The sequence below is a fragment of the Lampetra fluviatilis genome, chromosome 33 (genome assembly GCF_964198595.1).
Source record: "Lampetra fluviatilis chromosome 33, kcLamFluv1.1, whole genome shotgun sequence".
NCBI classification, from domain to species: Eukaryota; Metazoa; Chordata; class Hyperoartia; order Petromyzontiformes; family Petromyzontidae; genus Lampetra; species Lampetra fluviatilis.
Genome location: NC_136307.1, coordinates 2864653 through 2887937, shown reverse-complemented (window position 1 = coordinate 2887937; position 23285 = coordinate 2864653). Strand labels below are relative to the sequence as shown.

The 23285-nt window shown below is 50.1% G+C and overlaps 1 protein-coding gene across 3 annotated transcripts in view; it reads right to left on the bottom strand.

Moving 5' to 3' along the window:
- LOC144943936 (uncharacterized) overlaps nt 1–23285 on the bottom strand; it is a 92016-nt gene that overhangs the window by 3671 nt on the left and 65060 nt on the right. For 2 of the 3 annotated variants that reach the window (XM_078871829.1, XM_078871828.1), the window contains exons 5-7: nt 18690–18769; nt 17163–17257; nt 11958–12788 (exon numbers count right to left, since the gene is read on the bottom strand). The exons of the other annotated variant lie outside the window; for it this stretch is intronic. In XM_078871829.1, coding sequence (XP_078727955.1) covers nt 12521–12788; nt 17163–17257; nt 18690–18769 — 443 coding nt within the window. In that variant the 3' untranslated portion in view covers nt 11958–12520. Of the gene's footprint in view, nt 1–11957; nt 12789–17162; nt 17258–18689; nt 18770–23285 lie in introns of those variants that run through there. 3 annotated transcript variants of the gene reach the window in all.

Genomic DNA, 23285 nt, shown 5'->3' with positions numbered 1-23285 from the left:
TCCCAAACAATATCATCGATGCGCTTATATTTTACATTCCACCGAGGAAACTTAGATCTGCTCGTTGCGGGTCGACTACACATCACGATTCCACAAAGCCCAGACTGTGGTGGTGCTGCTGTTGTTGTAGGGGAGACGGAGCTTCTCTAACATTGTGGAATTCCCTTCCTCCTTGCTCCATTATAAAAGTGTTACACACTTGTTTTTAAACCGCGTCTTGAAACTCACCTGGGTTTTTTACAAGAGGGATTTCTCCGTAACTTGAGCATTCATGTAAAGCGCTTCTGACGCCTTGTGCTACGAATTGTGCTCCAGAAAACCGAGTTCATGATGATGATGGTGTAGTGTAGTGTAATGCAGTAATCGTATTCATTCTTTACCGCGTAAAGTTACGTACGAGGAGTTTCTGCCCCAATTTTTTTTTACGAGCTCCCATTCCTACTTGCGATGTGTTTGTTTGTTTGGACGTGGAAGTAAATCACATCACGTGACAACAAACCTCTCCACGCACGCGACCCACAAGAAGGAACGCCGTGCAAAATCCACAGGTAAGCTTCTTACCATCGATATCGATGACATCTATTATAAAAGCCCGGCGTTCCGTTTGTCCGTTAACGTGACTTTACCGAAAGAACCAAGAATATGTCCATCATCGCTTCGCCAGAAACTAGCGTCGCTCACCAAAGATGTGGCGGTGGGTCAAAGTGAGCAGTCAAACTTCTCGATGGAATTCCAATCCGAAGCCGTTCGTCTCGCTGATGAACCGGGACCCCCGTTCACCCCCTCAGCATCGCCACCGGTGCCTCCCCCCGCCATCACTTGCTACGTTCATGGGTCGTGTTCTTTTCCAAGGCTCTCCCAACGTTCCACTCCTTCGGTTCGTTGCGGCTTCGGTAATACGACGAGCGCTCATTGTGCCGTCGATACACAAACGCGCACGTTGGCCGACAAAACTAGGGTCGCGTTCGTCATCCACGCTGTTGTAATACTATAAAACCGTGTTTGTCTGGTAATATTATTGATGCCACGTTGAACCCCCGTGCGTTATAACACGTGCCTCAACATGTCGTGTGTGGGTGTTTAAAGAGTAAAAACGAAACTCTTGGTATGGACGACAATGCTTCTTCTCGATTTAAAGCTTTCGTGACTGCAGGGATTCATCTTCTTGGTTCTTTCGGTAAAGTCACGTAGAAGGGAAGTAATAAAATAATAAAAATAAAACATAATAAAATAATTCTCACGACGGTTCGGCCACAACGCAAGCAGCCGTCCTCGGGTGAAGAGTGAAACACCACCAAGCTTGAATGGATCTTTTGAGACCCGACCACTGGAACTTAGCGTAGTATCTCGGGACCGCGTCCTCGGGGAATATTCTAGACCCCCGTGCGAGCGCCGCAATTGCCCCGACATCTCGTTGCACGAGAAACTCGTGCTGCTTTCACGACCGCGGTCTCTTCTGGGCACAAAACAACTAAACATTTACAGGGAACCTTAAGTTTTCGCGGGGCTCTCACCCGCTTTTGCATCGTAAACATTTTTGGGTTTATAGTAATAGGTGTTTACCCGTTCAACTGGTACAAAAACTGACACCTTTATACAAGGCATCATGTTTGCAATAACCACAACACAAGCAGTCAAAATGCAAACAAAAAGAAACAACTCTGATGATGATAATGATAAGCACTGCCCTTGAAGTTGATTGGTCCACACCCGAGACAGCTTTTCTTAGAGCCTAGTCTCCATTGGTGTTGGACCAGATGACGCCAAAAGGCGCACATTGTTGGGTTTACTCTCCAACACACAAGCGGTGTGTTGAAGTAGTCACTCATTGATCACGTGCTGTTTACGTGACAAACCTTACTAATTGGCCGTGTCGGGCGGCTGGCGGTGGGTCAACGGCACATTTGTATTTACGCGATATAACCCAAAAAGCACTTTGATTATGAATTAACATTTTTGGATTTAGAAGAGACGATAAAAATGCCCACCGATACTACCACTGACCTCGCCCGTGTTGCATGCCCCCCTTTTCAACTTGCGAATTGAGACTCCTCGCTGAGCTGCGGCACAAATCTCAGAGCTCATCCTTCACACCTCCCACCCCTGCCCGCCCGCCCCTGTGACTCTGGAATTCATTACCCACGTCCGCGTTCCCTCCCCAGCACAATTTCACTCCTGATTACGATGTCGATCGCCTCCCACTCTTCGTCATTTCTGACCCTCAAACGCGTTGTGGGAGCGGCGGTTGGTGCAGTGGTTCGCACGCTGCGCCACCGCCCAAGCAAACCTGAGTGATACTCTTAGTTCTTTCGGTAAAGTCACGTAGGTAAAAAATGAAATTAAAATTTAAAAAATAAATAAATAATAAAATCCCCCCTCCCGATACGTTCCATTCATTGGCTACCACATTCTGATAAGCTCCCCCCCCTCTCCTCCCCCTTAACTTGTATTTAAGAGCTTGCATCTTGAATCCTTGCCGCACTTGATGCAGCAAATCTGGCTGTGACGGTCCCACCTGATGACGGAGACTTGTGTTGCCTCCGAAACGTCGTGATTTTATTATTTTATTTTTTTAGTAATTTAAATTTCATTTTTTACCTACGTGACTTTACCGAAAGAACTAAGAGTATGAATCCTTGCAGTCACGAACGCTTCAAATCTAGAATTAAAACCCGAGTTAGATTGCTGGGCATGGCTCTGGGCATGACCTTTGCCAACCCGCAGTGACCAGCGTGGCGAAGTATGGTCAAACAACCCCCAGTGATCACGGCGGCACGGCGAGGCCTTCATCCAGGACAAAGGGCTGTGCATTATTCCAATCGGTCTGGGCCAGGAATCGAATCTAAAAACCCTCGAACATTCCTCGTGTCTCATGGTAGCAGTCTCGACTGTGGACCACAGAAGCTCGTTGCAAGTTATAACCCACAGCTAAATTATGGACGAGGCTATATTGGTGCGCCGAGAGAGGATCTGAGCGCTCTCCTCCTCAGGGCACAGTTAGCTTATCGCGTGTAATGCATTAAGCATGGTGAAGGAGGGGGGGGCATTAATGTTTTGGTCCAGGATTTTCAATGGCGAGAATGGCACGCCATCACCGCATAACCACGTGGCTGATTACAACGAAGTCATCTGTCGAGACAAGTCAATTGACGAATGTACAATGCATCTACTTGTTCGCTCATTGATGTGGGTGTGGTGTCGCTGTGAGTTTATGACAATCTCCCAAGCTTTGCTTGTTTTCTCCAGCATAGTACGTTCGGCAACGTTTTAACCTCTATTCAATTCGTTTTATTTGTAACAAATTGGTACGGTATTTGTTGTTGCCCAACCTGTCTTGCACATTTGCTCTTTTGAATTTCTCTGCCCTGGGGCGTTACGGTCGAGAGAGAAATCATTCGGCTCACAGTCGAGAAGTCTGCGACATTTTTTTTTATTTCACCAGGTAAGGCCCACTGAGCTATATAGCTCTTTTGCAGAAGCGACGTAGGTATCACAAATGATAGCTCAACGAAATGGCGTATATCACGTGGAAATGTATTTAAATGTGGAGGGAAAAACCGGAAGAACCGGAAAGAAATGCACGCCAGCACAGGGAGAGAGAGAAAGAGAGACACACGCAAACTCCAAATATACAGCAGCCGTCAGGGTCGGGATCGAACCCACACGAAAAGGTGAGGTCGTCAACATCAAGCCATCAAAGACACCCCCTTAAACTCCTGGCCACGAGACCAACCCATCACATAATTCTACGGATAGACTTTCCCCTACCATAGGAATGTGGATTTTCCACAGCAGGCTCAATGACTTTCAGCATCGCATTGGCCGTTTGAGCAGAGACACGTCGTGATTTCTTTTTTTAAATGTTCCCAGACATTCTTTAAAAAGATATAAAAATACATACACTCTAAAAAAACCCAAAGGGTTATCACCTGGTTTGTATTAGAACATTTATATATTTGTTATTATGCATTCATTGCCTAACAAAGCTGATGATTGTTGATGTGCTGGGCACTTAACAGGATTGTGGCCTTTCATCCAGTCAACAAAATCTTTTCGCCCCCCAAAATAAAAAACACATTACGCATCAACCTATTTGCTGCACTTCTGTTTCAGGACTACTTTGTATCTTAGGCAGGGTTGAAGTCGCGCACGCAAGACGACGTCATAATAATAATACACCACCTTTCCTCTCAAAACTAAAAGAACAATTTACAGCCCAATATCAATCCTCTGCTGGATGAAGGCCTCCCCCCCCCCCACGCGGGGGTTGTTTGACCATACTTCACCATGCTCGTTAGTGCAGGGGGCGCCAGGGTGGGCGGATGTTACCTATCACGCCTGGTATACAGGAGGTCATGGGTTCGATACCGACCCTGACGCCTGCTGCTGTATATTTGGAGTTTGCATGTCTCAATCTCATCTTCACGGTGGCTAGATGTTACCTACCACGCCTGGAATACAGGAGGGCGTGGGTTCGATACAGACCCTGACGCCTGCTGCTGTATATTTGGAGTTTGCATGTCTCAATCTCATCATCACGGTGGCTAGATGTTACCTACCACGCCTGGAATACAGGACGTGGGTTCGATACCGACCCTAACGCCTGCTGCTGTATATTTGGAGTGTGAATGTTCTTCCCCGTGGTCGCATGGACTTTTCTTGGAGTTCTCCCGGTTTTTCCCCTTCCACATTTAGAATCAACATCACGCGTTCGGAGTATCTGGCTGTTATAAATGTCCACGTGATAAGCTACTTCGTTGAACTATCATTTGTGGCGAGGTCGCTCATGAAAAAAAGAGAGCAATCTAGCTCAGTGGGCCTTACCTGGTAAAGCAGAAATAGTGTACAGTTCAGTTTATAGGTTGGTTCAGACATCACTCACCACCTGATGTTGGCCGTTGGCCGAGGAATCGAACTCAGGTCGCCAGGTTCCTTGCACGGTGTAGCAACCGCTGCGCCACCGCTCCACCCCTCTGACGTAACTGGATTATTGGCATGCATCATCAAGACCAGCCCCCCCCTTCGGGAGTTATGCAGCGGAGAGGAATTAAGCAGCAACCAGTGGCTGAGCAAAGCTACAGATAGCGCAGCTTGGGCAGTGTTGGTGCGGTCCCATTGGGGGCTCCTAAGCATCAACTATTTCCCCCCCCTCCTCCTCCTCTCTCAATGTGTAAACTCCTCGTGAGATAACTAAAGAGATATAGACTGAGAGATCGAAATGTGGTGAGATGAGAGAAAAGGCAAGTGAGGCAAGAGCGATATTAAATAGGCTTTAAATGTTAGTTTGTCATTTTATGTGAATTCGGATTTGAATTCCAGCTGATATTTTTGTTGTTTTACCCTTCGTTTTTCATGACTCCCAGGCCCCTTGAGCTGCTTGAGTCCCTAAGCTTAGCTTAGTTTGCTTGAGCCGAGCACAACGAGCGAGTTTCGTTTATGTGCAAGGAGGCATCACTGGAAGGATATTGGGGAGGGAAAAAACAAATCTTTGATGTCAGTCGTCAGTCATTCCAAAGTCTCCTGTCATCGTAAAGGACTTGGCAATGAATGTAACGTTGCTCCGTGTCTTGATCCACATAACACAACTGTTATACAATGCGAAGGAGAAAAATATATAAAAAAAATCCAAGCGCAGCACTGGGCTTTCAGTCTACAAATCCACTCAGGAATCAATAAGAAAAAAAAACCCAGGCAAGTCTAGCTTGATTCATGCACAGACTGTACTTTGGGAGAGAGAGAAAATAAATAAATTACAACGCCTGCATAAATATAAATTACAAAATTGGCATAGAACATAGCCGCTAGTTCAAAAATGCAACGGGTTATATTTTCTTAAGAAAAAGGCAAATATGCTGTTTCTTTCGCTCTCTCTCACACTCACTCACTCGTGTACACAAGCACACACGGAAAAGAGACAAGTCCTCGGTTGAACCCAAATGTACAGAATATATATTTTTTTTCAGAGCAAACGCCTTATTTTTTTTTACACCATCGCACATATATATGAACATATAAACAAACAAAGCTCCATATATTATATATGTGTTCATATATAGTATATAGGCAGGGGCTTGTGTAACACGGCAGACGGGGGGAGGAAAGGGGGGGGTTGAGGGGTTCAATGCCAGAAGTAGCACAAGATACATTCCGATCAGCGTAAAGTTTAAATGTAAACAAAGCTGCATTATTTGAAAGTTCTGCCTTTTTTCTGTGTGTGAATGTGTCTGCACGTGACAACTCATCTTTCGACAAACATTTCTCTTTAAATTTTACCACTAACAGCGAAACAAACGTGTTTTTTTCTTTTAGTATTAAGCGATAAATTGCTAAACAGCACGCGATAAATAAAGTACAACTTAAAACATATTTATATTCTAAATGCCCCTCCCCCTGCAACGCTAATGGAACATTCCACTGCAATAGCTACGCGGCAAATGACGAAGACTTCAAGGGCTATACGACTGTCATCTTGCAGCGGAGAGAGAATGACGCCGGGCCACAAGGTTAAACACCGACACACCACGTGTGTTTCACGTGCGTCGGAATCGGTCGTGGCCCAATCAACTACGCGTGTGTACAAGAGGCTGGGATACTAAATCAAGAGTTTAAGAGGGTGGCGTATAATATCAAAGTTCATTGAATGAATTCATGGGGGTAGATTAGTATGACCCATCAGCCGATTGTCCCTGTTAAATCAACAAGGTGGTTGTGGGTAGCTCGTCTGACATCGGACCGCCCAGTAACGTGTAGAACAAAACTCATCATAATCGGGCATGATCACTCCACTGATGGATGAACCCCCCCCCCCCAAAGCTGCTGCAATCCTTCACGAACCCCTTCTAAAGCGAGAAGTGAAAAAACAGCCCAGTTTGCCGCGACTGAACACCACTGGTCTGGAAGTCTCATTAGTTGATGGCATTTTTTTAAAAAATTTCATTTTAGTCAGCATTGAAAATAAATAAAACCCTTTCTGTTTGTTCAGTCAAAGGCTTCATGGTCTCGTGGCCGATTATGTTCTCTCGCCACGACCGAGGGTTAATTTGCCGAAGCGGGGCTCTCATCTGTTTCACGAGAACAGCACACTGGAAATGTGCAAACAGTAGCACAAAGGCCGTATTCTGTCCGTCTCTCTGCCTTCCATGAAGCAGCTCTCCTCTGTGCAAGAATAATTATTCAATCGTTCTCAGGAGTAAAATTTTCAGGATGGTACCGCACTGGGATGTATGTAAAATTCAATGTCACGTGTTTTATTTGCTTGTGGTGGTCTTCAACGTGTCGGAGGTGGAGTTCATAGAATTACAATAATCCCCCCCCCTCCTCCAACCAAAAAAATGAACTCATCCATATTCACATTCATGTGCATCACAGAGGCACTGACGGTGCTAAATAATAGTGGGCCGTGCCACCAACTGTTTAGGGAGTTTGTGCAAACAACGATTCATTATTATTAAATATAACAAGCCTGTCGACGCTTCCCAAGCGTCACATGACGAGGCGCTGCTAGTGTTTGTCCGCTTTGGAATGTTCCATCGAGCATCCGTCTTAGAGGGGGGGGGGCGGCCACGCACGTCGCGACGCTCCCCACAAAGGGTTAAATGGTCACTGCAGTTAGAAGTTCCACGTGACACCAGCAACTGCTCAAGTACTGTAGTGATGCCTTCGTACGTTGTACCGCTCACGCAAACCCCCCTACAGCACAAAGTGATTTTTCTAATTACGGATAATTAGAGTTTGGGGGGGGGGGGTGGGGGGGGCAGAAGGCAGATTTATAAATTGTACAGATTTGCACACAGAATCGATGCTTATTCGTTTAAGCTGATTACACGGCATTAAGTGTCAGCGATTCTGCAAAGCCCACCGGACGAATCAACAATTCGTCTTTTGCGTGACCCGTCCAATGTTGCAATCAACGTGTGTGCGCGCATTTGTGTTCCGTCCGAGGAGGTTGAACGCGTTAACAAGCTGCGGGCACGTGGTTAACTTTGAACGTTACCTTCAGCTCGTTTTGAACTTTTGTCAAAATGCTGTTTGCGCGCAGCGACTGAACCGTGGCAAGGACTTTGCGTCTCTCTCAAGCTGCGAATTAAAGTGTAACCTTAATAAACAACAAAAAAACCCCCGATACAAAATATGCTTCGCTTCAATATCATCGTAGCTGGTCTCGTGGTGTTAAAATGTTTTTTGGCTGTAGCTATTCGTACGCGGTGCGTTGTCATTAAGGGTTCTTGGTCACCTGGGATTCGAAGTTACAGAGACAGCAGTAGTCGTCTCCCTTGGTGAGGACCGCAATGTTGGAATAAACATAAAACATGTCGAACTTCGTTTACCAGGACTCGCTAAAGAGTCCAACAGTTGTTTTTTTCGGACCGATTCGTGAAGAAAACGGGCCACGGAACACGTAACCTACCGTACCTGAAAAACGATGCGCTTGCATGTTACTCCAACAAACATTTACCAAAACGACTGAACATCGTGCTGTTTGGTAGGGGAAGCCCGCGAGACACAACTGACGCCAATTTTTCCAAAAGCCACGCAAATTCGCTCACGCCTCGAAAGAGGCCACGGGGCGAGATACCCCCACCACCCCCCCCCCCTCAAAGATAATAACAATCAACAACCAAACAAGCGAAGGGAATAACAACCCCAAATTTTCATTTTGCTACATCGGAAGTGGCACAAGCTGCAGAAGCCAAAAAAACCACAAACAGCCCAACATTTTCCACAACCAGAGGGCCGAGCTGATACGAGGAGCCGTGCCAGGCCGGGCCCAAACGCGTGCCCAGACTTCCATCTCGCGATTAATCACTCGACACACCCTTGACCCCCCCCCTCCTCCGTCCCTTCAGCCTCAATGTGGTCACGTGTTCTAAGCCAAGAGGGGGCAGCCCTTTCACTGGGGGGGGGGCAACTTGTAGGAGCAGCGCTCACCCGGCACCGATCGTGGACACTTTGTTCAACGCCCCTCTTATTCCACTGGCACATCCGAGCCGAGCTAGGGCAGGCCGTCCTCACAGCATGGGGTCTTTTTCTCTTTCCCCCCCTCTCCCCCGGCTGGCTATCAACCATGCGCTGAGCCGTGTGATCAAATCGTCGTGATACGCAGACCTCAAAACCGGCATCAGGATCTGGCTCGGGGGGGCCAAGCAGGGACACGTTGCTCAATGCGCTGCGTGGGACTTCGCGGTACGACTGCGTCATCTACGTGCGTCTCAACGCGTCGCACGCGACATCAGTTGGCACGGTTCTGCTTCTGCAGTGTGGAAAGAGAAACAAAATCAACCCGTGTCCGGGGACGTGGCTTGGATGCGCCAATGGGAAAGGCATTAAACACGAATGGCTCCACGAGTTCACTTATATAATCGTGGGGGGACGCAGCGGCACGAGACAAGGACCGCGTGCGGTTCGGATTTGGCGCCGCGGAGGAAAACGGGGGGGGGGGGGCCGCAAGAGCCAAGAACGCATCGACGGAGGCACATTGGTACGTCTCCAAGCCCTCCCGCGACGACCACACATCGAGGGGTTGCCACCTCTCCTGGTTTTCCCAAGATGGTCATTTTGTTTGTTTTTTGTTTCAGATAAACGTGCAAGTCCTTCCTGTGCATTGCAAGTCCCGCTACCTCGTCCGTTTAACGAATGCCACACCGATGAAGTGCTCCCCGTCTTCCGTAAATGCGAGACATTATTATTATTCTTCCCACGACGTCCCGTTTTTGTTTAGTTTTTTTGTTGTTGCTTTCGCACCGCAAAAGGTGGCAACCCCCACTAAAATCGCATCTCGCGCGCTGCGCAAAGAGTAGGATGACGACGACGACGCTCGAGGTTGCCCTCTCTTCGCAGCGCGGGTTAGTGCCCATATATCCTAAATGCCCAAGGGTGAGAAAAAAAGGGGGGGGGGCACAGGCACAGCGAGAAGAGCCGGAACAGCCCAGGCCAGGGAGACCAACAACAACAAACATCATGGGGATGCAACCCTCTGACCGGGTCCTGGTGTGCGCGTGCGACAATCTTTCCCCGACGAGCCATCAGAAAACTTGTGTTGCTGCGTTAGGTTCTGGGGTTCACGGTTCTGTCCAGGGATTTATTTCTCACAAGTTTTTTTAGTTTTTGTCCAGGTCACCGTTAGACCGACGAAGGCGACGCATCACAAAAGCAGCCGCAGCCCACAGCGCGAGGCATTGTGGATGTGGTGTGCCGGGAATTCGGTTCCATTTCCCACATCGCAGACGCAGCTGAAATGAATGCCTGGTTCTGGTCCCACTATCCATTAAATGTGCAGTGTCAACTTCAACAGGTGCTCGCAAACAAACAGCTCCCGCCCCTCTCGCAGTCCACAGACTAAATATGGATGTTTGTGTTCGTCATTCTTTTTAGCCGGTATCGCGAATGCCTCGCTTCGGGGCAGAGGTTGCAGTGGCTTTAGTTTACAATCATGCCGGCCACGCCGCCTCTGTGGATTTCGATTCAACGGCACCGATAACGCCAGTTAATTGCGTGGGGCGATACGATCACCTCCTCATTCACCACCCCACTATACCTCTTCACGCCGATGCTGCGACGCAACCAGACAAAAACCCAACCTTCTCATGCACGATGAAAATCGTGTTTTGTTTAGGAGTCGAAAACGAACCCTCCCACGGTCCCTTCCACAGGCAGTCCGGCCGAGATTCCTGCCTGGAAGGGATGCACCTTATCGGGGTCGGTCACTAGGCCTCGAGCGGGCGGGGTTGGGTAGAAGGAATGAACACATGGAGATGAAACATTTGCTTGCTATGCTTGGCCAACAACACTACACAGATGGGTTTACTTTTTTTTTTACCCGAAACACGGATTTAGTGTCCTTATCCCCGCCGCGCTGAGATTAAACGGCGTTAGGGGCGAGCGCCGCTCATCATCTTGTTAAATGGAACGTCCTTAATCCGGCCAGATGTCTCCTCATCCTCTATCGCGTCGTCGCTCGGCGCACGGTGGGGGTGGTGGCCGCGGCTGCTGCTGCTGAGAGACAACGCACCTGCCCTCGCGTTCGACGTACGTATGTCTACGTACGTCGATCTTCTTTCGCGCCGTACGTGGCCGACTGTGCGCCGTCATGTACGCACGACGTCGAGCAGCGACGCGATGAATGCGGTTGCGCGTGCGCGCGAGCGCGTCGGTACGCGCGTCTTCTTGATCCACCGCATGCGTTGCCGCGTTTTGGGTCGGCATTCGAAGCGTGCGTTTAATGCAAGCCTGCGTGGACTCGTCTTAAATGGTGCATGCACGTTCAGTATTTTTTTGTACGGGTTGTTGTACGTTTGTGCACACGTTGGTGTTTATACGTCCACGGACGTCACGTGTCCTTGGGTGCGAGTGTGCACGTGTGACGAGCGGCGTCGACGTTGTCGGCCCACTGCAATACGATCCTGGCAACCTGCTCAGATGGCCGAGCACCTGTAAACGTTCATGGCGCGCGTTCTAGATTTTAAAATGTTCTGGGCCTCCCCAAGGTAGGGCGGCTCAACCTGCAGCAGTGTGTTATCATCGGCACTGGGGGTACACCCAACCCCGCTCGTGAGCTGCCGTGGTCGGCGCTCACGATAAGGGTGACCGAGGGATACGTGCGTCGGTATGTGTCCAGTATGTGTGTGTGTGGCGCTTCGCATCTGTGTGTACTTTCAGGTGAACAATAGTTTATCAAATGTATTTGTGTGCGTGTGTGTGTGTGATGTCTTTGGATGTGTACACACACACGCACTTTTATACGCACGCGTTTATGTGCATGTGTGTGTGTATTTAAATTATGCACGCACTTATGTATGTTTACATGTAATGTGTTTATTGTGTGCACGAACGCTTTTGTTTCGGCCGCCCACAATATTGGCGTTGAACGCCGGCCAAAGTCGGCCGACCGCTGTGTTCACAACCCGCCGGGGAGGCCCCCCCACCCGCCCACAGCCCCCCCCCACCCGCCCACAGCCCCCCACGCAGCGCGAGTGGCACAACGCGATGCCAGCAGCCTGGGCCCTTGGCCAGCACGGTCAACGAATCGGACAGCGCGGACCCCGTCAAAATCAGAGCCACGCACCCTGCAAGCGCGCGCACGCACACGGCATTTAATTTAATTTGTTCGGTCCTTTCTCAATCCCACTGCTGGATGAAGGACCCCCCCCCGCCTCCACCTACCCCCCCCCACGCCGCATTGCACGTGAGGGGGGGGGGGGGTAGGTGGGGGCGGTGCGAGTTGGCCAAGCGAGGCGAAGCTCGGGGCCCGGTTTCGGATCGCATCTCCGCACCACCGATGTTGGCCGTGGCCGCGAATCGAACTCCGCGCGGCACGGACGGCGTGCCGACCGCCACGTGGGCCTCGGGGTGGGGTGGGGGGGGAAATATATATATATATATATAAATCGACCCGACGAAGAACACGAAACAAAAATAGTGCAAGCGACGTGGCCCCCATTTTTCATCGACTGGTAAACGTCCCATACGGCAGCGACGGACAACGACGCCGGGTCGGGGAAACGAGCCGTCGGCGCGGCCCGAGTCAGCGCGGCACGGGGCTGAGCGCCGGGCGGAAGGGGTTCTTGAGAAGGCGGTGGTGGCGGAAGTCGTAAACGGCCCGGCTCAGGAACACGAGCTCGGGGTCGGTGTCCGGGGGCACGCGGCGGTGGAGGGGCGCCGAACAGCCCGCCGGGTGCGGCGGAACGGTCGGAGGCGGCGGCGGCAGGAGGAGACCACCGGTGCCGGAGGCCTCCGTTGTCGGAGCGCCGGCGGCGAGGCCCTCGCGACGACGCTCGATGTCCGCCCAGAATCTGGACAACCGGACGGGGAGGGAACGGACGTCAACGGCGTTCTGTGCCGGGGCCGGACCCCGCGGCTAACGAGCCGTCCAAACGAGGCCCACCCCACGCCCTCCACCACCACACGCGCAGCCCGCTTGGCTGCCCCGCACTGACCGGGGTAGTGAAGTATGGTCAAAACAACCCCGATGACTGACGGCGGCATAACAGGGCCTCCATCCGGTGGGGGAGTTTAAAAAGTTCTGAAATATTTGAATGATTTAAATTTAAGCATGTGTATGAGCGGTGCATGATGACCTTAAGCACAATTCCCAACAAAGGCCTAATTATGCAACTTCCAAAACATTAATTGTTTCATTCAGTAAAGGACGATAAAAAGCTAAACTTTAAAAACCACTAGAAATCACTGGAGAAATGCAGGCACAAAATAGTAAAAGTTAAAAAAATAAGATATCAAGCAAAAATACAGAAAATAAACCTAGGGGGAAAAAAACAATTCTATTTGGATTTAGAAGCAAAGTCGGAAATGCTCGTGGGATATCCAGTATGCTGAAGACCTTCACAAATAAATACATGCTCAGCTTCGCTTTGAAGGTGACAGAGATGCACGTTCCAATAGGGTTTCACTTGAGCCAACATTTAAACTTACAATAGATAAACATATTCCCCACAGATGTTCCAGTCAAAGAGAGTGGCGCGGCACTCATGAGCCAGAAGTGGAAATTCCACATGCCAATGACGAAGGACAGTTTCTCGATAGGAGCAAAAACTGCCGACTTCCAACAACACAGCAGAGAGAGCTGTACAACTCTCCCGTGTGTTGTTGTACGTTCTACCGCGTGTGGCACGATGCCCGACATTCCGCTCCCAGCTGGCTAAAGTTGGCACGTGCAGCGAAATGTCGGACGTCACACGCCAGACAACAAGCGGCACACGCCCTGGAAAACACATGGCAGAGCTGTAAGAACCCCACCACGATCACGGAGACACGGACCGGGAATCTAACTTCCGATTGCGAAGTCGGGCATCCCGTTGCCGTGCCATCTGGCCGGGACACGAGATGAACGTGCATACGGCTATCAAATAAATAGAAGCACCTTTAGCCCGGCGTGCGAGTTCGAACGTTCTCCCGGAGGCCTGCTCTTCAGACGTTACAGATGAGTTTCCCCTCGTACTCCAGTTTTTAACGATGAACATAAATTCGCTACAAGTGGCCAAAAAACCCACGCGGTGTTTGAGCGGGGCAGGAGGAATGGGGGTGGTGGGGCGGTGGTGGGCCCTTTCCCTTACTCCCGAAAGTGTGCGGGACTCGGCTCAGTCGGTCTTTTTGTTACGTAAACAAAAAATGATTACATCCCAGAAAAATGTGCTGCGTCGTTTACGCGTTGGTCGGCGAAGCTAAAGGGAATCGTTTCAAGAGTTTGCTTTAGAAAAGCACTTTTGATGAAGTACGACTACAAAACAAAGGCTTTTTGCCAAATGAATTTATGACGAGATTTTTTTTTTATCATCCCGCTCGGCACGTGCCACGAGAAGTCCACCTCGGTTTAACGATCCATGAAAACACCGTGCGCAGGTGCCTGCTGCCGTCGGTCTCGGAGAGGGACTTTTAATTTGTTTGTTTTTTTATTTATTTGGAATGTTTAGATGGGACGAGAATTATAAAAAGAAAAATGATACGGAATTTTTTATTTTTTTTACTTAACATTTTCACCCAAAAACAACACAAACCCTCAATTTCAAACTTTTACCGGTACACAAGTCTTAAACGGTTAGATTAGTCTTAAAATCACGAAGCGTAGAGACAGCCCTTTTGTCAATCCACTAATGGATAATTGCCTCCCCCATGGTGTGCAGATCATGGGGGGTGGTGGTGGTGGAGGGGGGTGATCATGCTTCACCACGCTGGTCAGTGTGGCTTGTGAAGGCCGAGAGTAATGTACACAGTGGTGTACAACAAACAATTGTGTTTTCTGCGCTACCCCCTACTGACAACTTCGCCCCCGCTGCAGCCTACAGCGCCTGTGGAACTGCATGGCAGTCACCCAATCCAAGCGCTATCCAGGCTCAAAACCTGCTTGGCTTCCGAATTGATTTAACGGCCTTAAGTTAAAGCGGTTGCAATTCACGCGCTACCAGGAGTGTGCGGCGCTAGCCCTTGTCACTTGGCGAACCTGAGAAAAAGAGTCGCAGTTTCACATTCCTATGGCAGGGGCTGATCTATCCAGGGGAGGGGGTCACTACTGTTGGCCCAGGAAGGATGATGGGCAGAGTCGGGATTTGAACTCGCGACCTTCCGATAGCAAACAAAAATGGCCCTCAACCCCAGCACCACAACAACAATGCGGAACTTTCAATTTCATTTGACACTTTTTTTTTATCCCAAAATAAAACTCGGGACGGTGTCGCTTAATTAACACGGAGAGAAATTAAATACATCGGCAAAATAACAATGATGAATTAAAGTACCAAATGGCACACCTGCTTGTGCAACAACAACAAAACAGCCCGTTGATTTAATTTTCACAATGAGGATGATGCGAGATGAAGCAGAAGATGAAGCACTAGGTGTGCAGGATATTAAGGAAGTTGTTGCAGGTGCACCGCTTAATTAAAACGAATTTAAGTCAGTAAACATTACTCCCTTAATTAAATATAACTCCAAATTGCGTTCACGAATTTCACGTCCTTCGAGAGCTCCGGCAGCGGGCTGCATTAGAACTGGGGCTCCCTGGAAGAGGACGTGACAGAACTAGTGCTCGAGTCACTTCGACACCCTGTTCTCTGCACACCACAAGGCAACACCCTTGCACGTGCCCTGCAGAGGTGACTGATCACATGCCTCTCACGGAAATATTCAATCCTCAGAGCTTCAGCACGCACGCAAAAATACTGAATCTAACCACGACAATTTTATTCCGTGCAGTCGTTGACGTGTTAATTGAAAAAGTTTTCACGGAACATTTTCTATCCACTGCTGGATGAAAGCCTCCCCCCCCCCACGCCCCATGGGATTGTTTGACCATACTTCACCAGTATGGTCAGTGCAGTTCAGATATCACTTGCCACTGATGTTAGTCGTGGCCAGGAATCAAATTCAGGCCGCGGTCATTCAGAAGCATCAGACTTTGTATTTATACTGGAGGAAACTGATGAGCTTTGAAGCGCTTCATCACAGATGTCCAGGAGGGGCGGGTCAGAATGTGCCATTAACAATGCAGAAACACGATAGGAGTGCAAAGCAGAGGAAAGGCAAGTAAAAATCACACAAAAAATACAAAAGTAAACTATTTTTGTATTTTACCAGGTAAAGCCCACGAAGCTATTAGCTTATTTTTCAGACGCGGCCTGGCCACAAACAAGTGGCTTATCACGTGGAAAAATGTAGAGCAGCCAAACAAAATACAAACATCTCCAACGCTTGTTTCATTTGCTGCCCGGGTTAAACCCATCACGTGGTTACACTTGAGAATACAGCTTAAATCACGGGGCTAGCTAAACTAAGAAGCTGAAACCAGGACCTCAGAGGCTGTGGCTTAGGTGCCGACAAGGACAATGCAGTGTCAAAGCGTCACCACAAACACTTCACAACCCACCCACTCGCCAACTCGCTCGCTTCCCTGTTTGCGTTTGAAAACTACGCCCCCGGCGTCATCGCCACGACTGCCTTTCTGACACCTACGCAAGTGGCTCCGAGAATTCCACCGCCCACCTTGCGCGTTACACATATCCCCTTCAAGCTGTCCACAGCAAAGTCACGCCCCCCCCCCCCGCTCGTGGCGTGAAAGAACCAGGGGGTGGGGGGGGGGGCGACTTCCCCCAGGAGGCATTTCAGACCCAGCCCGCGTCAGCAGGTAAAAAGCGTGCCAAGTAAATTGAGAAAAACAAATTTCACGGAGGCAAATATATTCTCAACGATTAAAATCGAGGAAAGCACGGTGATAGAGAAACGCAAGATCTTTGAGCTGAGAGATTAAAAAAAAAACTATTCCTGCAGTAGAATCTATAATAAAAAAACACTTCTCAGGTGGCCGAAATGGCCCCGCGCTCTGGCCCCAGTGCAGACGCGAGTCCTGGGGTCCGATCGGGGGAGAGAGGCGGCAGGGGCGGTACCCGAGTGCCCGTCTCAAATCCCTCTCTCCGTCACTCGTGACATCTGCCAATTGCTCGTGCCGTGAATGAGAAAAGTCCCGCGGGGGGCGAGACGGTGACGAATACAAAAAAATCCCCCACCCCACCCCACCAATAATAAGACACGAGAGGTCGGGCGTGAATAAAAGCCCGCCTCTTCATCGGAACTGGGGTTCCGGCACTCGTGACGAACGGCCAAGTGCCCACGCACTTTCATGGTGACGACGACGACGACGCGGGAAAGACGCTCCGTACCTGCAGTACTCGGCGAAGGTTAGGACGTAGCACTTCTCCTCGATGCACGCCACGCTGTTCACGTCCTGATGCCTCGACGCAAAGATCTCACTTTGCTGAAACGCAGACGCACAGGAGCGCGCGCGAGTCAGCGTGCACAGCGGGCAAGGCGACTACGGTGACGATGGATATTGCGGGATTGATTGGAGGTCAGGATGATGATCATGATGTAGCTCTTAATGGCGATGATAGAGAGATTATTATTATGGCAAGACAAGTTCTGACGGCAGTAATTGAAGCAAAATTAATGATGATGATGATGAGAGAGTATGAGAATAGTGGGCAAACAGTGACGAAGCTCTTGACGATGATGGCACTCGTGAGAATGAGTTTCCGATGACGATTTAAGTCTTTCTGATGATGATAATATCATTCATGACATTGACAAAACAACATGTATCGACTTGTAGAAAGGACATGTGTGGGGAGAGGGTGAGTTTAAGCATAGGAGCTCATGGGTGGGGTAGTCCAAAAGGGTAGGGAAGGGTGGGGGGGAGAGACAGGAAGAGAGTGACTGTCAGAAATAAATAATGTGTCGTTTCCATGACCAGTTCCAAGCAGACCAGACTGAGTCATGCGAAGTCCGACCTGAAATGTTAGCATAATAAGAGTGCTACCAGGAAGGGCTGAGGACAACGATGATGATGATGTTGATGGTGGTGTTTTTTCGTCTCTTTAAACAATGTATAAAGATTTATAAAACACTGGGTCAAATTACAAAAATAACAAATTCCATTTATAACACTTTCAAAACTCTCACGTGTACACATTTCCCCACGACCACCGCCACCACCGGCCCAGACCTCGCCTAGATTCATACCCAGTGAAGGTGCACATTCTCTGGGTTAGACACGAGGCCACAGGGAGTGTGGAGGAGGGGTGGAAGGCAACGTGAAGGTTGCCACCTGTCCTGGATTTAACGGGATTGTCCTCTTAATGATGTAGCCGTGCCGGGAAACCTGAAAGTCTTCCGGAAATATTACACGTCCCGGCTTTTTAGTCGGTTGCAGAAAAACACACCAGTCGCTAGAATGATAGGCAGGATAGTTTCATCACCTATGAAAATGTCACATTTTCGTTTCGTTCCTTTCGAGGTGGCAACCCCAGTGGGGGACAGGAGAGGCAAAGGTGGATGGAATTGGCGGGGGACGAGCGCGGAGAGGCGAGGCCCGATTCGACTCCGGTACAGCTCCAACTACCTCACAAATGGCCATGAACACACGACTGGCTTCGTATAGAAGGGGGCAGCGACACGTTTGCATCCTGCTGCGCGGTAAATTCAACTTTCGCGGAATTTTCAGCCCGTGTGCAGGCACCGAACCGATTACTACATTTATTATTATTATCCCAGGATCGCGGATAGGTGGCGACGGCTTGGGACGAGGGCGGCGGGGGAGGTGGGTAGGCCGTCGTCAACCAGCAGTGGATCGAACACGGCCGTACGACGCGACGGCCGTGCTCGTGTGGTGGCAAGGTGTGCGCTCTCACCTGGCAGTGCTTGTACGCAGGCCTTCCCCCTTGAGTGTGCTCTGGCCGGTAGTACCAGAAGAGGCTCATGGTCAGCTCACCTGTGAATCAACACAGCAGGAGGCTTGTCAACACACCGTTCCAAGTGCTGTTTTTGTTGCACTCTCGGTGAAAACCCAAGAGACGGGGGGGGGGGGGGAGCATTCGTCTCATTTTGCGCGAGTGAACGCAGGTTTTGCGAGAGTCGCCTGTTACTCGCAGGAAAGAGAGGCACGCGAACAGCTGCGTGGCCTGGTTAGTTGAGACAGCTTATATACACACACACATAAACAGTGTACATTATATATATGAAGCTTACATGTGCTATAGATCCACTGCAAGTGGGTAGATGAAGAGGGGGGGGGGGAAACAGATGGGACGATTAATTGATTAAGTCGGTTTATCGGCAAAATATTGCTACAGAGTGCTTTTATTGTCGATTTCTTGGACACGCTTATAAATAGGCGGGACGGTTTTCGGCGAGTTATCCGATCAGTCGAGCTATCGAATTAATCATCAGCAGAGGAATCCCATCACTTGCATAAATCGCAGAGACCAATGCAGTTTTTGTTCTAGTCCAGGGGTCGGCAACCAAAATAACAAGAAGAGCCATTTCTTTCCAATTCGGTACAAAATTCAGTATTTCAAGAGCCGCAATGCATCTGAGTACATACTGTACATACGTACATATCGTCAAGAAGCAGCCCGTAAAGAGCCGCATGCGGCTCCGGAGCCGTAGGTTGCCGACCCCTGTTCTAGTCCGACCAGCGGTAATCGTTTCCCCATGGGTAGAGAGATGCCCCAAACGCCGTGGGTGCCACGGTGGCTAGGAGATGTTAACTACCTCGCCTAGTATACATGAGGTCGTGGGCCGATCCCGGAGTTTGTATGTTCTCCCCGCGGTCGCGTGGATTTTTCTCCGGGTCCTCCGGTTTATCCCCCCACATTTAGAACCAACATCACGCGCTCGGAGTATTTGACTCGTAAATTTCCACACGATGATAAGCCCACTTCGTTGATCAATCATTTGGAGCGCTTCTTAAAACGAGCTAGATATAGCTCGGCGAGCTGTAAATGGTAAATAAAAAAAGATTTGCAGTAAATAGTAATTTGGTGTCTGCAGCAGCGACGATGCCTCGTGGCGACCACACCTGGTTCGCCCAGATGCAGTACGAGCTCATTGTGAGGTGGTGGTTTGTCATCGCCGACACGCACTTCCCATTTCAAAACACTAACATTGAAAAGAAATAGATTTTATTTAAATGTACGTAGAAATTCGTAATCCGATTTGCCAGTGTCATCCTGCGGCAGATTTGCCCGCAATGGGGTTTTTTAAAAATGGAAATGTCGGTATTTGCAGCACTTTTCTAAAATGCTGACATTCAAACACACCCCCCATCTACACACACACAATCATGCACGACATATAAATATTATCAACATCCATTGTGCGTTCACCATTAGGTGTGGCTAACTGTGGACCTGGCTGTCCTTGCGGCCTTCGCATGAAGCTTCAATACGCACCAGGTGCACAAAACATGCACTGACAGCCGAGTTGACCTAGTTGAGACCCAGGGCCAGTTTATACAAATATCACCACCAGCCTTGTGCATTGGGCTAGGGATGTGACCGAGACCATTCAGGCTGACAAGACTTGCTGTAGCAAGTTCCCATCGAGCGAGCACCTCTTTGAGGACCGGCATGGCATTAAGGCCGAGTCAATCTTGGGGAATCTGGACAGATTAAAAAACGTGGAAAAAGGGCCAGGGGTTGAACTCCGGTCACAGAAACCGTAGCGCGGCGTTCCAACCGGCCGCGTCACCGTATACATTTCACACGCACACACCCACAGAAACACGCGAGCAACAAGGCAACAAAGTTTATCCGAGCAGCGGCGGCAGCGGCATTCCAATGAGGAAAAAAACAAGAAAGAAACGGAGCCAGGACTTGGACGACTGCCGCAAAGCCCAAACCGCTGGGCCCTCGACCGTGCTTCCCACAAAGCTCGCACGCGCGCGGAACCAAACAAGGCGACAAAACGACACCGTGCATCAGCTGCGCGGTTACACCCCCCCGCCCACGCCCCTCCCCCACCCACGCGCGACGTGTCGCGCATCATCATGTACGCGGGGCGAGCAGCGAGGACTGCTCTCACGGACAGGAAGGGAGTGTCTCTCGGAGCCGCTACGCTGTAACACCGTTCATCATCCCCACTTTACTTGCTTCGCGGAGAGCTGACGGGGAAATGGTCGGGGATGGGGACGGGGGCGGGGGGTGGTGGTGTGGGCCCTGCAAGCTCGTGAAAACCATGACCTCGGTAAATAATACCTTTTATATGACGAGGGCAGGACTTGCCGATTCAGTTGGAAGAACATCGCCGTAACCTCTCTCGCAAATAACAGGGCAATTAACTTGACCCCTTGCGGGCGGTGGTGGGGGGAGGGGGGAAATCACTGCAGGCTACTCTCAAGTTAAAACATTTAATCAACTAGCGATGAGGAAACACACGCAATTAAATCACTATTAAATGGCGCGCGTGCGTGACCGTGTGCGCAACGCGGACCGCTGAACTGCGCTACGATCCCAGGTCGACCTCCGTGACCCCAGAGTTAACTTTTTGTGCCACGTGCGAGTGGTCCGCGAGCCTGGCTTGTGCCTCCCCTAGTTGAACTCGGCCTACAATATGAGCCTTGTGTGGCAGCGGGGTTCATGGGCAGTGACGCGTTTGTGCATCGGTTCCGTGCGCATGTATGTCCGTGGATGTTTGCAGGCACGTAGTCGTGAAATGCGATTATATAAAACGGGAGTGGTAGCGTAGTGGTTAGCACGTTGCGATACGAACCCAGCGACCAGAGTTATATTCCCGCTCATGGCCAACACCAGTGACGATTATTTTCAAACTCCCAGAGTTTGAATCAGCCTCAAATGAGTACCTGGTGCAGTGTGTAAACATTGCTACGAGGTAGTCAAAGGTGGCCAGGTGTGGTTCGCTGACCACCCACCTCCTCCCCCGTGTGCAGTTCCAGCCTTGATTAGGTGCTCGCTAACAGCACTTGCCCCAACAGTCTGTTAAGGCTATATGGAGGATCTTTGTTTTTGTATATTCAAATGCATACGTGTATTGGTGTAAGAGTAGGCATGCAAGCATGTGCGCGCGTGTGCCAATGTGCGTACGAAGTGATATCACGTTAAATTATTTTACCCGAAACTCCGCAGCTCTGTATGGCTCGTTAACAAGCGGCCACAAGTTTGCTCTGCCGAACGCCTTCGCCAGAGAGGCTACATCGATTCATTAAGCAGGACCCATTTATAGGCACCGCTGCGATTTACTTACTCGTCGGCGGCATTAAAAAAAATAAAAAATACCGGTGTGCTCAAACGAGCGCGGCCGTACCGCCGAATTGTTTCTGACTTTTACAAGATGCCGTGTTTGTTTTGGGAGGGGGGTGGGGTAGGGGAGAGGGGTTGGCGCACAACGCTCGTGGTTACGCCGCCCACAAAAAAACCCGCTGCGGCCGCGCGCCGACGGCTGACCAAAATCCGTTGGCGAAATTTAAAGTCCCTGCGCGAGCGAACAGGAAGAAGAGTCTTCACGTCACGCTCACTCGAGAGAACCCAGAAGGACCGGGCTCGCCGGGAAGGTGAACTAAATATGATGCCGTTGTCCCGTTCAATCGCAAATTAAAATGGCAACAAAATATAAACTCAACGCTAAACAGAACCCAAAGGCGGGATAAATCAACGAGGAGGAAGATACATCGGGACCCGGTTTGCTTCATTTATCCGGCGACTCGTGGGACGCGACTTTTAGTATTGTGGCCCACCAATTAAGCCCACTGACCGCACGACTCCCCCCCCCACCTCCCCTGCCCCCTCTTCCCCGAGGTTACTCAGACCACAAGACAGAGGAGATCACATGTCCACGCCTCTCGCCACCGCGGTGTTCGGAAGGCGTTTGTTTCACGTCGCGTGTTGCGTGTGCGCGTGGTCTCCGTCACGTGCACGCACGCGTTCTGAGTTTCCCCTGCACGGTGCGCATGCCGTGACCTGCAAGGCACATCTCGTGGCCCGCGGCGAATTTAGAAATCGGCAGGACAGTTCTAAAAGAGGGAATATTCTCGTTTAAATTACGTTTGCGTTTTGTTTTTTGGCGGCCCCGTACTATTAATACAGGCCACAGTGGGCACTAACGTTGTGTTTACATGAAGGTTTCACTGGTCACGTAAATTGTGCGTTGCCTTCACCCCACCCCAATCCCATCCTAACCCAACAAACACCCCCATCCATTCTACCGACCGCCAGCTCAATAAACCCTCTCTGTGGCTCCTCCCAGGTCCAGGCCACGACCCCTCCCCCACCCCTACGCAAGCGGCCGCAAAAAATAAACCGTCCAAAGCAAACGACAATTAAAGAGAGAAAAAATTGACGACACGGAGCATTCCGCCCTCCGACCGAGCTTTTACAACTACGAGCTCGCGAGCTTCACATGTGGCAGCGATTTTCAACGTTATTTTGAAGAAAATAAATGCGGGAGAGGGGAAGCGATGAAGGCGGGGGGTGGGTAGGGGGGGTTATCCA